This window comes from Nannobrachium achirus (genome assembly GCF_963921795.1).
Source record: "Nannobrachium achirus genome assembly, chromosome: 1".
NCBI classification, from domain to species: Eukaryota; Metazoa; Chordata; class Actinopteri; order Myctophiformes; family Myctophidae; genus Nannobrachium; species Nannobrachium achirus.
The window spans coordinates 16,993,078-17,008,000 of record NC_137810.1 but is presented as its reverse complement, the minus strand read 5'-3'; the positions used below and the strand labels follow the sequence as shown (position 1 = coordinate 17,008,000).

General features: G+C 42.7%; 1 protein-coding gene across 1 annotated transcript in view; it reads left to right on the top strand.

Annotated features, from left to right (window-relative positions):
* LOC308285097 (phosphatidylinositol 4,5-bisphosphate 3-kinase catalytic subunit alpha isoform-like) overlaps nucleotides 1-14,172 on the top strand; it is a gene marked incomplete at its 3' end in the record, with an annotated part of 37,260 nt that extends 23,088 nt beyond the window's left edge. Inside the window, exons 13-24 of the mRNA XM_080725816.1 lie at nucleotides 1,558-1,639; nucleotides 2,105-2,269; nucleotides 2,763-2,866; nucleotides 3,913-4,084; nucleotides 6,523-6,629; nucleotides 9,302-9,423; nucleotides 9,687-9,765; nucleotides 10,246-10,416; nucleotides 10,895-11,012; nucleotides 11,535-11,686; nucleotides 13,006-13,168; nucleotides 14,065-14,172. Of these exons, the coding sequence (XP_080581942.1) occupies nucleotides 1,558-1,639; nucleotides 2,105-2,269; nucleotides 2,763-2,866; nucleotides 3,913-4,084; nucleotides 6,523-6,629; nucleotides 9,302-9,423; nucleotides 9,687-9,765; nucleotides 10,246-10,416; nucleotides 10,895-11,012; nucleotides 11,535-11,686; nucleotides 13,006-13,168; nucleotides 14,065-14,172 (1,543 nt within the window). The remainder of the gene's footprint in view (nucleotides 1-1,557; nucleotides 1,640-2,104; nucleotides 2,270-2,762; nucleotides 2,867-3,912; nucleotides 4,085-6,522; nucleotides 6,630-9,301; nucleotides 9,424-9,686; nucleotides 9,766-10,245; nucleotides 10,417-10,894; nucleotides 11,013-11,534; nucleotides 11,687-13,005; nucleotides 13,169-14,064) is intronic.
* Between the last annotated feature and the right edge of the window lie 751 nt (nucleotides 14,173-14,923).

The window sequence follows — 14,923 nt, the reverse complement described above, 5'->3', positions numbered from 1 at the left end:
AGAAGTTCTTTGCTTGCATGCTTGCATCTCCTCCTCCTTGCTATGAGAGAATCCCGTGGCGGTCTCCGTAGAATATCCATATTTATGAGCGCATTCACGACATGTTAACATTAGAGAGCTCAGCTGTCTTGTTTAGGGATGGAGCCCTAATGAATGATTGTTTTAATGATATTTGTTACTCTTGTCAAATGTCATCTTCATATGGTGGTCACTGGTCAGCCTTGCAAAAGATACCAGTTATGTTCTGAATTTGTTGTCTCACATAGCTTTGCACCGGCTCAATAAGCCGGATCGATAAGGTGCTCATTATCAATAACGAGATACAGCCCTCGTCTTGTTAACGGAGCATATCTGACGCGACGCGCCTGCCTCTTCTCTTTGTCAAAGTTTGTATATCAAATGCCAATATCAAATGATTTCAAGCATAATGGAGACATACGCACGCATGCAGGCATTATTACAGCCCAGTCACCAGTTGTCTGACGCTTTGAAGGTGAGAATATGTTGATTATTCACGGCATGTGCTGCCTTTTAAATTATTTCCACGATCAGCACAAGCACAAAAAAGTAAGTCTGTAGCCTAGTTGCTTCTTCCTCTCTCTCTCTTTGATTGATAGAGTTACATTCGTTTAATGCTGAGAGAGAGAGAGAGCGCACCACACTCTCGACGATTCCTCTCCCGCTCTAGAAATAGTTAGCGAATTTATATTAAATGAATGTTTAAATAGCAATTGTGCATGTTAAAGTGTGAAGATTGTGAAACTTGGACGATGCATAGCCCCTAGAGGGTCGGAGTGGAGAGATGCACCCCCTATAGATAGCTGCTGCAATGATTGCATGGGACGGGAGCAGAGGGACGCGGCCACCCGCTTCGCTGACGCGCAGACAGGGATTTATAGCGTTTTGATAATACCGTGTGGACACACATATTTTTCTACACGGGCCCGTGTGGAGGCGTAGAGGTTTCAAAACGAAGTCAGAAACCCCCGGGGATTTTTTAGGTATAGACAGGGCCTAACTCCAGACATTTGTACATTTATTTGTAACACATATGTACATTTATTTGTACAACAAATGTACATTTATTTGTACAACAAATGTACATTTATTTGTACAACAAATGTACATTTTGTACATTCTCAAGAGTTACAAATAAAAGAACACTGGGTAGATTCTGCTTCATGACTTACTCCGGAATGGCGACAAATATCACATTGTGTGTACTACTGTGTAGATATAAATAATATATATAATCACATTCCCCAAATGGTCATGAGCTTGCAATGATTGCTCTGCTACCATATCAGCCCTAGTCATGTGCAGTATACAAAGTAACATTAAAACATTATAGTACATCTCTGTCTCTCCCAAGCCATCTGGTCCAAACGACCACATGGCGATCCTTACACGTTGGGTCTTTTTGAAGTTATATCATTATAACTAGTGCTAATTTTTTGTAAAGAATCCTGTATACATGGATCTTGGGAAGTGGGATATGAAGACAGCCATTGATGATATACATCCATGTGTTTAACATGTGTTCTCTGTCTCTACCAGACACTATTGTATGAACGTACCAGAGATCCTTCCTAAGATTCTGCTGGCCGTCAAGTGGAACTCCAGAGACGAAGTAGCACAGGTACAACAACGCCATCTCAACTCTCACACACATTGTACCCGAATGAGTCAAACATCGTACAAAATACATTCAGTTGTATGTTTCTTTATACACAAGTTAAACTATCATCATTTAACTCTGAGAATGTACAAATAGAACCAAATGGACCCTTTTGAGCCAAGGGTTAGGCGGGCTTTCTTAAATAAATACGAAATAATAACATTACCCATTATGTCCGGGAAAGCCTCTGTGTCATTTTAGATTTTTGGGTTGGCTATTCAAAAATAGTACCGGTATATCTTGGCGTCACTTGGTGCAGCGCTGCGAGCTTGTATGTGCTATCTTTGGGGGAAAAAAAGTATATCTTGAAAGTGTGAGAACTACAGTACTGGTTTAGAAGGCATTTGTAGAATCGGCCTCAGGTCTTGAACAAATCAAATCAAATACTAATTCTGATAAGGAATGATTAGTATTGTTTTTCCTCAGATGTACTGCCTGCTTAAGGAGTGGCCGTCTATCCGTCCTGAGCAGGCCATGGAGCTGCTGGACTGTAACTACCCAGATCCCATGGTCAGACACTTTGCGGTGCGCTGCCTCGACAAATTCCTGACCGACGACAAACTGTCCCAATACCTCATTCAGCTAGTGCAGGTAGGACCGTGTTCATTTAACTCTGAGAGTGGAACCAAATGGACCCGATTTGGTGTCATCAGAGTTACAAAGGGATAGAGCTGGTTAACACTGAGGATGTTAGTTGGTACAACATGGACTATAAATAACGCAAAATGGCTATCACACTGACAGAACCACGTTGATGCTCTTTGACTTGGATGCAAAAATATTTATTTTTTAAATTACAATGTGAAAAAGGTGACATATTGACGTTTCGGTCCTCAGACCATCATCATGATGATGGTCTGAGGACACTTTACTAAATTTCCCCCTTGGGATAATAAAGGTATCTATCTACACTTCTTTTGACATCTGAAGCCTTTTCTGTTATTTGTGGACTTTTCTGTTATGCTGGCCTCTCGCATATGGCTCTAGCTTTGGTAAGCCTTGAGTTTAGAGCGCAAACTTTTCTAATTTTCTGGCTCATCTATAGTCTCTGAAATGACTCGGCGTCTCTCCTCTTGTCTCCTAGGTGTTAAAGTATGAGCAGTACCTTGACAATCCTCTTGTCCGATTCCTGCTCAAGAAAGCCTTAACCAATCAAAGGATAGGACACTTCTTCTTTTGGCATCTGAAGTGAGTTTGTGGCTGACGCCTGCAAGTCTCTGCCCACTTCCCTTTTTATCTGCTCCTTAACAGTGAAGCGTCGTCATGATGTCTCTCACATAACCCTTTCCTCTGTCCACGTCTGTCTTATTGCAACGGTTCTCAAGTCTATTGGGGTGCTTATTGTCTCCAGCAGCCGAAGGCATGGGGGAGAGTATGTTTTCGCCCCTGTCCGTCCGTCCGTCCGTCCGTGCGTGCGTGCATCCGTCTGTGCGTGCGTCCGTGTGTCCTCCAGTTTGTTACCAGCTAATCTCAATTCAGAACCTCTGCCCCACATTATTCAAATGGCCCTGTTCTAGCACCACCATGAGGCCGATGTTTACAAAACACATTTCTGTACACTACTCTTAGAGATTTTGTCCACAAATCCTACAAATCGGTTGACAGTATCTCTACAGTCATGTGATCATCATGGATACATCCGATTTTCCATATTCCATCCTGATTGGCTACAATTGGCTTCCAGAGTTTGCAGGATTGGTCAGTTTTGAACAAAATGCCTCAAATCACGAACACAGCGTGCAATGTTTGTGAAATTGTGCACGCGCATTCCCACTAGGCAGAGGAAGAAATGCCACTTCAAACTTTTCAAATCAGCCTCATGGTGGCGCTATAACAGGCCGCCTGGCCTGGTGGAGACCTGTGCTTGGAAGAGCACTGCTTCTAGTTCAAAATGTAACTTTTCTTTCAGGATTTTTAAGAAAATATTATTTTAAAAAAAGGGGAAAAAAATCAAATAGCCAATGTATATAGGGTTAAAGTGGTTGACCCGCTAGCTAGATCCCCCCAGATCCCACTTTGAGAAAAACTGGTCTAATCGCACCGTTCTCCCTTCCTCGTTTGTTCTCCTCCGTGGCCTGTCCTCCTCCTCCTCCTCCTCTCTCTCTCTCCCTCCCTCTCTCTCTCCCTCTCCTCTCTCTCTCTCTCTCTCTCTCTCTCTCTCTCTCTCTCTCTCTCTCTCTCTCTCTCTCTCTCTCTCTCTCTCTCTCTCTCTCTCTCCCCTCCCTCCCTGCCAGATCTGAGATGCACAATAAGACAGTGAGCCAGCGCTTCGGCCTGCTGCTGGAGGCGTACTGCAGGGCCTGTGGCATGTACCTCAAACACTTGAGCAGACAGGTGGAGGCCATGGAGAAGCTCATCAACCTCACCGACATCCTCAAACAGGAGAAGAAAGATGAGACGCAGAAGGTAGGGAGAGTGGACGGCGGCATGTGCACAGATTGTACACACACACACACACACGCACGCACGCACGCACACACACACACACACACACACACACGTTTGTATTTGAGGACGGCTTTGAAAATAGCTGAAGCTGTGAACGTGTAGCTCGGCAATTGTTTGCATAAAGTAGGAATAGGTAAATGGTGCATTATCCAAAGCTCTTTACAATGATTGTGCATTACATTCACTCATTCACTCACACATGGAGGAGGCAACAATGCAAGGCACCATCTTGCTCATCAGGAGCAATTAGGGGTTCAGTATCTTGCTCAAGTACACTTCAACAGCAACTCTGGACCCCCCCTTAAGGACCCCCGGGGGTACCCGGACCCCACTTTGAGAATCACAAAAAAAAAGCACTAAAGAAGGCCCCACAAATTGATACTTACTAGCCCGTGGACCCCCATTTGAAAAGATACGCCAGGGACCCATATAAGAGAAGATTTATTTTACGGCTCAGTGATTCTCAAACACTTTAATTTCAAGTATCCCCAGTTTGACATGCATTAGGCTATGGACCCCCAATCTACACCATGACATCAGTGTTAATTTAACTTTGAGGGTGTACAAATGGAACACTTTCAAAGTTACAGACACATAAGGGTCCATTTGGTTCCTATCTACGGTATCTATCATTTAGCTGGGGACCCCCTGGAACCGGAATACATAGAGACAAATGAATGCTTCCAATGTGAACAAGTGGCCCACGTTACTGCATGTCAGAGACACCAGCATCAGTGACACTTGCAGTGTGCCAGGGCCTTAATTCATTATCTAAGGTCTAACATGCATAATTCATGATTTAACCTTTCACACACTTACTATGCTCAAGCTCCCTCAGCCCTATGTTCCCTCAGCCCTATGTTCCCTCAGCCTTATGTTCCCTCAGCCTTATGTTCCCTCAACCCTATGTTCCCTCAGCCTTATGTTCCCTCAGCCCTATGTTCCCTCAGCCCTATGTTCCCTCATCCCAAAATAGGACCCTATGTTGCCTCAACCCTATGTTCCCTCAGACCAAAAATCTCAGTCCCCCATGGCATTGTTTCCGACGTCTCATTGTTCTGACGCCCCATTCGTCCGATGCTGGTGAATGCTAACCTGGTGAATGCTAACCTGCCGACGCTGTTGAATGCTAACCTGGTGAATACTAACCTGGTGAATGCTGACCTGCCAACGCTGGTGTATGCTAACCTGTGAATGCGGACCTGCCATCACTGGTGAATGCTAACCTTTTGAATGCTGGCGAATGCTAACCTTGTGAATGCTGACCTGCCGATGCTGGTGAATGCTAACCTGGTGAATGTTAACCTGAAGAATGCTAACTCTTTATATGCCCATATATAGAGATCCCTGATGTCATCATTATTAAGGCCATATCTGTGAATGCATGGGTAACAGGGATCTCCATATATGGGTAACTGGTCCGATATTATATTAATAAAGGATAACATAAATTAAAAGTTCACATATGGGTATTCTCAGGTGATGCCCTGTTAGGGGAACCACACCATCAGAATCCATATATGGCCAAGACTGGTGGCCAAGACAGATGGCGTGACCTTGCCCAGTAAGACGCCCTTAATGGGATATCGGAACAATTAGATGTCGGACCAATGCCATGGCACCGTCTATTTTGGGCTGAGGGAACATAGGGTCTATTTTTGGGTTGAGGGAACATAGGGCTGAGGGAACATAGGGTCTATTTTGGAATTGAGGGAACACAGGGCTGGGGGAAACATAGGGTTGAGGGAACATAGGGTATAATAAATTGTTAGGGAGTGAGGGAACATAGGGCTGAGGGAACATAGGGCTGAGGGAACATAGGGCTGAGGGAGCTTGAGCATGACCCCTTTGAGGGTCACTTTTTGTAGGGCTGGGCAACTGACTTGACTTCAACTAATTATCACGATTATTTCAAACTTTTGTCTCGTTTACAATAATTAACAGATTTACAAGCATATCTACAAGCTCACAATGAGCTTTTATTTATTTACAACACCATTGTACAACACATTATTAATAAGCTGGTTCAAGTGGTTAATCGATTTAGTCAATTATAAATAAATAACAATTCTGGGAGTTATTCGTAGACAAGCACAGGAAAGTACAGTACAATACAAGGTCTGCTAATAGGATTTTAAAACCAAGAAGGCCTATGGCTGTCATTGGCTTGTTTCCATTGGGGTCCACATTTGGGTCCATTGGGGTCCACATTTAACGACAGGAGAAACCCTTGCTTCTCGATTATTTAAGATTAAGTTGGTTTTTGCTTCTAAATGTTTCGGTACAGTGCCCAGCGATAGCTTCTGGTCATTTGTGCACATGTTGTGTATACTGTATGTCTGCTATCATGCACATACGTATAAATGACAATGCTTGTATGTGTGTGTGTTGTGGAGGTCCAGATGAAGTTTCTAGTGGACCAGATGAAGAGACCAGATTACATGGACGCTTTACAGAACTTCACGTCTCCCCTCAACCCAGCACACCAACTAGGAAACCTACGGTTAGTAGGATTCTTGCCTTTTCTTTCTTTTATCATCTGTGCCAGTGGTGCCTCAAGATAATATTCTTGTCAAGGACCCCCCAAATTGATATGTAGTTGCCCGCAGACCCCCATTTGGCAAAAGTTTGTGCCAAGAGAAGATTAAAAAAACGAAACATTATAAACAAGATTATTCTAAAAAATATATAATAATAAATAAATCCTACTAGCCAATAGTGCATCTACAAGCTCACAACACGTTGCATCACTACCCGTTGTCTCTCTTTCATGTTATAATTTTGACCCAGAAGAGGTATGATGATGTGTATAAGGTACATGCGGGTCACGGTGTCTCTCTCTCCATATAAATAGTCTGTGCAAATGTGGGGGTATGGGGATGTGGATAAGAGACTTTGTCCTAGGAAACCACTGGAACTATACGTATATATTCTATGTCAAATGCAATGAAATGAAAAGAAAATTTTCCTACTCTATTTTAAGGAAGAAAAAAAGTTGGTCAAAAAAAGAAAATCACTACCCATTGTGAGCTTATAGATCGGCTATTGTCGAATAGCTGAAGTATAAAATAGGGTTAAGGTGGTTAAACAAACTGTTCCTCAATTTACTATGGTCCCTCTGGAACCTCTTCAAGGACCCCTGGGGGATCTCCAGACCCCACTGTGAGAAACAGTGATCTATGCTTTTTATTGAAATGGGACGGTGATGAGATTGAGACTGTATGACATCAATTACAACTTCAAATCTGTTATATCTGTTATTACTGTAGTAGTACAGTGTTACATAAAGTATGGGCTGACGTGCCCCCTAGGGTGGTGCAAAGGTACTGCAAGGTGAGCTGAGGTCGATAAAAAAGGAAACAAAACGAATGATATTATATTGGGGAATTTTTTTTAATAATGGAATTTAAACCTCTCACTGATACTATTCACTTGTGGTGTGTGGACTGGTATTGGCTCAAATTACAGGTGCTTGCTGAGTGCATCAAATGTTCATGGTTATCAATACAATACGTGTTATATAATGCTCTACTGTACATATTCTTGGGGTTATTCACTACCACAATTGGGAGGACAAAAACTAACCGAGCATTCAGTGTATGAGGGCAATTTACATACATAATACACAATACATTTTAATCTCTGTGATCTGATTTCTGTGTGCGCTTTTTTTATGATCTCTACTTGCCATCAGGCTGTGTTTGATGACTGATGTGAACTGTAGGCCATCTTGTACATGCCACAGCGATCTCTGTTAACAACTGTCCACCCCCCCCTTTTCTTTTTTTCTTTTTGGCGGATCTACACTGATCTCATATCGACGTGGTGACTGAGACTTTAATCCACACTTCTGTCACTCTTGGTAAAGCTATCCCTGTCAGTTGTTCAGTGAGGGACTCAGGAAGGGTATTTGGATGCATTTGTGCCATAGTCGTAAATCCCCAGACCTGTCCTGTCCTGTCCTGTCCTGTCCTGTCCCACATATGAGCTGTCACCAACTACTTTCTGAAGTGTTCAGGGAGTGGGAAGGCCGCTCAATAAATAAATAATTCATAGAGTTATTTTGGGAGCTGTTGGCCCGAATCGATCATCCACACTGTCTGCAAGTATGCGGCTGTCTCTGTGATTGCATGTTTTCTATAATGTTTTCTATTTACGTTGGGCTTAATGTTGGCTGGCTGGATTTCATTTCACCTACAAGAGCCACTGTACTGTCTACATATAATACATTACTTTATATACTTGTATTCTGTTTTCATCTAGAAACCACTCTTACTGCCCATTATATTTAACTCGGCTGCTTCTGTTGCAGTCAGCAGGCTTACATTATAATCTCTCAAGACATATTCTGCTAGCACCACTGCCTTAAGGCAGGATTACACTGTACGATATGGACGTGGTCGGGGACTCATCGGATCGTTAAAAATATTTCACACTATATGAGTCTTTCTTGAAATCGGCTGTCATAATATCTTTGACACGATTGATCGCCGAGTAGATCATACGCTGTAGGGCATTTCACAGAACTCATAGCCGAGTTGTAGCCGAGCTTCTGGCCAGTGAGAGGAAGTGTTGTTGTGGAATCGACATTAGCAGCATGAAGCTCAGGGATTGGTCGGGAGGGAGGGATGTTTTGGTGTGTGGCTGCTGCTGTGAGTTGGTGTGAGATAAAGTTGAAACCAGTCAACCAGTCGATCCTTCTTTTCCTGGGTTTCTTTGGAGGCATGCTGTTATCATCTCCTCTGTTTGTTGTGGTTTGATGCACTGCACAACACTTCATGTACCCAAGGAAAGGAGGAGCGCCTGCCGGCTGGTACTGTTCTCTCACTGGTTGAAACTGATGCTTCTCACAGTGCTTATCGCAGCCGAGTCGGCCATATAGAGCCAAATATCTAACCTGCCAGATATTCAGAAATGCTCTGGAAGTTTTCATTTTAAATTCGGACAACCGGCCTCCTGGTTCCCAAAGTCACTTAGCGTTGAACGTCATATCATTGAGCTTGGGGAACACAGTTCTGTCAGTTTCATTCATGTGTGTAACACGTCATGTTTTTGTTAACTGTGTGTGTGTGTGTGTGTGTGTGTGTGTGTGTGTGTGTGTGTGTGTGTGTGTGTGTGTGTGTGTGTGTGTGTGTGTGTGTGTGTGTGTGTGTGTGTGTGTGTGTGTGTGTGTAGGTTAGATGAATGTAGGATCATGTCGTCAGCCAAGCGGCCACTGTGGCTGAACTGGGAGAACCCTGACATCATGTCTGAGCTGCTGTTTCAGAACAACGAGATCATCTTCAAGAATGGAGATGGTAATACACGCACGCACACACACACACACACACACACACACACACACACACGCTCTCACACACACACACACACACACACACACACACACACACACACACACACACACACACACAAACCTACCCATCACACACATACAATAAGCTACTGCTCACACAGTGTGTGTGTGTGTGTGTGTGTGTGTGTGTGTGTGTGTGTGTGTGTGTGTGTGTGTGTGTGTGTGTGTGTGTGTGTGTGTGTGTGTGTGTGTGTGTGTGTGTGGTAGACCTGCGTCAGGATATGCTGACTCTGCAGATCATCAGAATCATGGAGAACATTTGGCAGAACCAAGGACTTGACCTACGGTACGGTATATACAGTATAGAATGGTTAAAGAACCACTTCAGCACTTTTCAACCTATCTTCATATAATTGGTCCTCACTAATGTTCATGCACAGGATTTAGCACAGTTTCTGTCTACTCTGTCTGTGCCTCAGAGGAGGGCTGCAGGCAGTTCAGAAACCTGTCTACCAGTGGCATCATCAGTGTAGAAACTGCAGGCTTTCTATTTCTGAAAGGTTACCAGGCTACAATGGAAGCCATTGTTCTTGTGATAATAAAAATCTTAAAAAAAAAAAGCCCACAGCCCTCCTAAGAGACACAGAGCGAGTAGATTTCTTTTTTTGCTATTTTATTGTGAGGACCAATTATATGAAGATAGGTTGAAAAGTGGTGAATTTGTCCTTTAAAGTGGTTAAAATGATTGTAATGCTATATTAACTACTTGACACAAAATGACACGGATGCTTTCCCTGTTTGAATGGGTCACTGTGTGTCCTCTCAGGATGCTGCCCTATGGCTGCCTGTCCCTGGGAGACTGTGTGGGTCTCATTGAGGTGGTCAGGAGCTCCCACACCATCATGCAGATCCAGTGCAAGGGTGGCCTCAAGGGGGCGCTGCAGTTCAACTCCAACACCCTGCACCAGTGGCTCAAAGACAAGAACAAAGGAGAGATGTGAGTCTGGTGTTCTCTTTGTTTGTTGTTTTATTACATTTTTACAGCATCTCTGATTTTTGAGGTGTTACGTTGAAGTAGGGCCGGGGCGATGTTACTTAAAATCAACTGCACGATTATTTCTGTGCCTCAATTAGTTGGTTAATTGACGACTATTCGTTTTTTTTATATGCAGGTTTGTTGATCGGATATTTTCACTATTTTCGTGTTCCACAATTGTACAATAAAGTATAAATTAAGGTTATGTGTGGATTAATTGATTTAGTTGATTATAAAAAATTAAAAAACTTGTTACAAATCACTAGCATCATATCATCAGGGTCATCTCCTGCAGGAATATTACCAACACTGAACGTTTACCTGTAGTCAACTTTGCCATCAATGCGGTTACATTTTTAGAAGCTTCTGTCTGCTTCTCTGAAGTCCATTGTTACTATGCCTGCCCAGTATGAGAACATGTCCATGTGTGTTTGTGCAGGTATGACATGGCAGTTGATCTGTTTACAAGGTCATGCGCTGGCTACTGTGTAGCTACATTTATCTTGGGCATAGGAGACAGACACAACAGTAACATCATGGTCAAGGATGATGGACAGGTTTGTCTCTTGTCTCTTGATGTCAAGCATTTCAGTTGATTCATCTAGTTTAGATGTACTGTATACCTGGGACCTTAATAGAATTCAGGATCAGTAGTTGTTTGCTTGCGTGTTACACACCCCTGCAGTCTGTGGCAGGGCAGATCAAAATGTATTTTCTGTTTACTGAAAGTGTGTGTGATGAAAGAACTCTGCAGAACAAATTGTGAATGTACTTTGCAACTTTTCCATTTACTCCCCTATGGATGGAGCGTACACATTATTTTGTGGAGTTATACTATGCATGTTATTTAGCAATGTTCTAGTGAATTGGCACCCTAACAGCTAACTTTTGAGCCTGAATTAATAATATAAGTAATAATGGTATAAAGAGGCATATCATAAGTTAGTCAAGTTATCCATTAATGTTGCAGTCTTTGGAATAATGGTCTGTATTCTATAGGCAATTTGCACCCTGTGGATTAAAATGACAATTGTATTTTTTTGTACTGAGTATGGCTTCATTCCTCTCCTCTCCTCCAGTTGTTCCATATAGACTTTGGTCATTTTCTGGACCATAAGAAGAAGAAGTTTGGCTACAAGAGAGAGAGAGTTCCCTTTGTATTAACACAAGACTTCCTCATTGTCATCAGCAAGGGCACCCAAGAGTGCACAAAGACCAGAGAGTTTGAGAGGTACATTACTCTGTGCCCATATGAAGCTGACTGATTTGTTTGACTGATGCCAGGACGACACATTGAGGTTTTACAACACACTCCATATTTGGGCATAGTTGCATTGGAAACCCCTTATATGGTTATGGCCGGTTATGAGTGTGACGATGTGGTCCGCCAGCCGGACTGCATATCTTCCTGTATGGAGATTCAGGAAGGAGTAGGGATGGGACGATAATCGTTATCGTTTATCACTCACAATAATCGTATCGTGGAGATTTCAATTTATTGTGAAATTATCCTCAGTCATGCTCTGGGATCAATTCACCTTTTATTTGCCGAGCTGCATATCCGGTACCATTTAAACCCTCTATAATTGGTCAAACGGACATGGAAATAACGTACTTGATACTTGATACAGTATTCTTTTCACTCTCAAATCTCTCGCCAAAAACAATGCGTTGCGAGCTTGTAGATCTGCTATTTTTGGCAAATGTTCCGCCCCAGGATAATGGATGCTGGGGATATTTTGATTATCGCGATAATATTGTAAATCGCGATTTCTCTGGTCAAAATAATCGTGACATTTTCATATGGTCCCATCCCTATTCAGGAGAGAAGGTTCCGGTTAGGTTGGATTTGGAAGTGATCTGGTCTACAAACATTTTGACTGTGAAAACTGTGGGGGAGGTTCCTTCCAATAACGGGGTGTGCACTTCATTTCTATTCCCACCGGTGAAAGGGGGGCTTTGCTATGTGAGCATGAGCCCTGACAGAGGACAGGCCAGAGGGTGCTAGATTCTTTTCAACACCACTAGATAGAGGCAGCGGGCCTTGTGGATCTGAGTATGCAGCACACATGTTGTTTCACAATCATACTTGACATCTATGTCATATTTTTGAGCGGTGCAAACCGCTCCTATAAGTGGCTGTGCGTCTGTCCGTAGCCTTTTTCCTCAGCGTTTTGCTATAGTAAAATGTGTGTGCGTTGCATCATGTTTGTCTAGTGATGTCATATGTCGTATGTCTGTAGCCTTTTTCCTCAGCGTTTTGCCATAGTAAAATGTGTGTACGTAGCATCATGTTTGTCTAGTGAAGTCATATGTCGTATGTCTATAGCCTTTTTCCTCAGCGTTTTGCCATAGCAAAACGTGTGTGTGTAGCATAGCCTGTACATCCTAGACTCAAATCCTAGTCTGAAGATGTTATGCAAGCACGACCACCGCTCACTTCACATTGGGTGTGATTTTTTTTCTTGTTTTTCTCACATTGTCATATTCTTTCATTTTCTCATATCCCCTCATATTCCTCCATCCCCTGTTATCTGTCTCTCTCTCTAGGTTTCAGGAGATGTGTTATAAAGCCTATCTGGCCATCCGGCAGCATGCTAACCTGTTCATTAACCTCTTCTCCATGATGTTGGGCTCCGGGATGCCTGAGCTGCAGTCGTTCGATGACATCGCCTACATTAGGAAAACTCTGGCCCTGGAGAAGACAGAGCAGGTGCACTGGGGTTTTACTCTCTGCTCTATTAGTTAATGGAAGAAGTAATCACATGTTTTACTTAAGTAAAAGTACAAATACCACGAAATACTCAGTTACAAGTAAAAAGTCCGGTATTCAAGATTTACTTGAGTAAAAGTACACAAAATACACTTAAAGTAGATTTTAAATTTACTTAAAGTAAAAGTGCTCATTATGCAGAATGTCCCATTTCACAAGTTCAATATGTATGAAAATCTTTTGAAAATAGCTATTTTCAAATAGCCAAATGGCTGAAATGGTTAATGTTTGTTTTGTAATACCAATCAAAATCTGCAGAGTAACTAGTAACTAACGTTTTCAAATAATTGTAGTGGAGTAAATGCACTATATTAGCCTCTGAGAGTAAAATAAAAAGGTGGAAATAGTGCAGTAAAGTAAAACTACTTCAAAATTATACTTAAGTACAGTACATGTGCTTGGTTACTGTCAACCACTGGTTCTACATATTGCCAAACCTGATCCTCCTCGCATGTTGGGTTCTGCTGGACGCGTACTAATCCGCTGTTCTTTTCTTTTTGTTGTTTCTCTCTATATTGTGTTCTGTTCTAGTCTTGTGAGCCAGACTGTTGCCTCCAACAATTTTCAAATGCTTCTGGTCATACAGTCTGGAGCATGGAAGCTCTGAAAATGTTCAAGCGATAAAGCGGATGTGAAGCCTCCTCCCCACCTCCGCTTCGCCTTTACAGTTGCACAAATGCATCCTAATATAAATAAAAATCAACTAAGCATAATATTTAGCTTGCTGCTTAGTAGAAATGGGTATTAAAGCATAGTATTCTGAGATTGTGGAATAGTATCTGGCTACGCGAGACTAACTCTGTTCTGTTCTTCTCTGTCCTCTCGTGTTCATGCAGGAAGCGCTGGACTATTTTATGAAGCAGATGAACGATGCTCACCATGGAGGATGGACTACCAAGATGGACTGGATATTCCACACCATCAGGCAACACGCACTGAACTAACATACGCCATACGCACTTAGGCAGTCAAATTCAACTCAGAAGTGCATACTAAGAATTTTTACTGTGTAGGCACACATATGCACCAAACAACATCACACACACGCACACACACGCACACGCACACACACACACACACACACACACACACACACACACACACACACACACACACACACACACACACACACACACACACACACGCACACACACACACACCAATTCCACCGCTTGTAGTGGTCTTGGCTACTACCAACCACTGAACATTAATCCTCTCCATGGATTCTTCAGTTTTCCTCTTCTTCTAATCCCAGGACCTGGCAACCCAGCAAGTTCGTCTTTGACAAAAGATCTTTTTCTCATTTTATTTTTCCTTTCTTTTTACACAGCAGCTGTATTGGTTTAGAACAGTGGTTTTCAAACGTTTTAATTTCAAGTACCATAACTGGTGAGAGTGTACAAATGGAAACACATGCATTTGGTTCCATGTGTACACTCTCAGGGTTACTGACCTGTACTGACCCCACTTTGAGAACCACTGGTTTAGAACAAAGATGATCATTTCCGTGCAATTCCTGCCGCTATCAACCGACCCCTTTGTGTTTGTAGGGCTTCCGTTTTTTAGTTTTTTTTTTCTTGATACAAACCCAGGCTCCATTTCCTGTTCTAGTCCTGCTGTGTCCTATGCCCTCGGCTGCGACCATTGTTCAACGTATCACCGCTTGTCACGTACATCATGCTGGCCCCGTCTCTT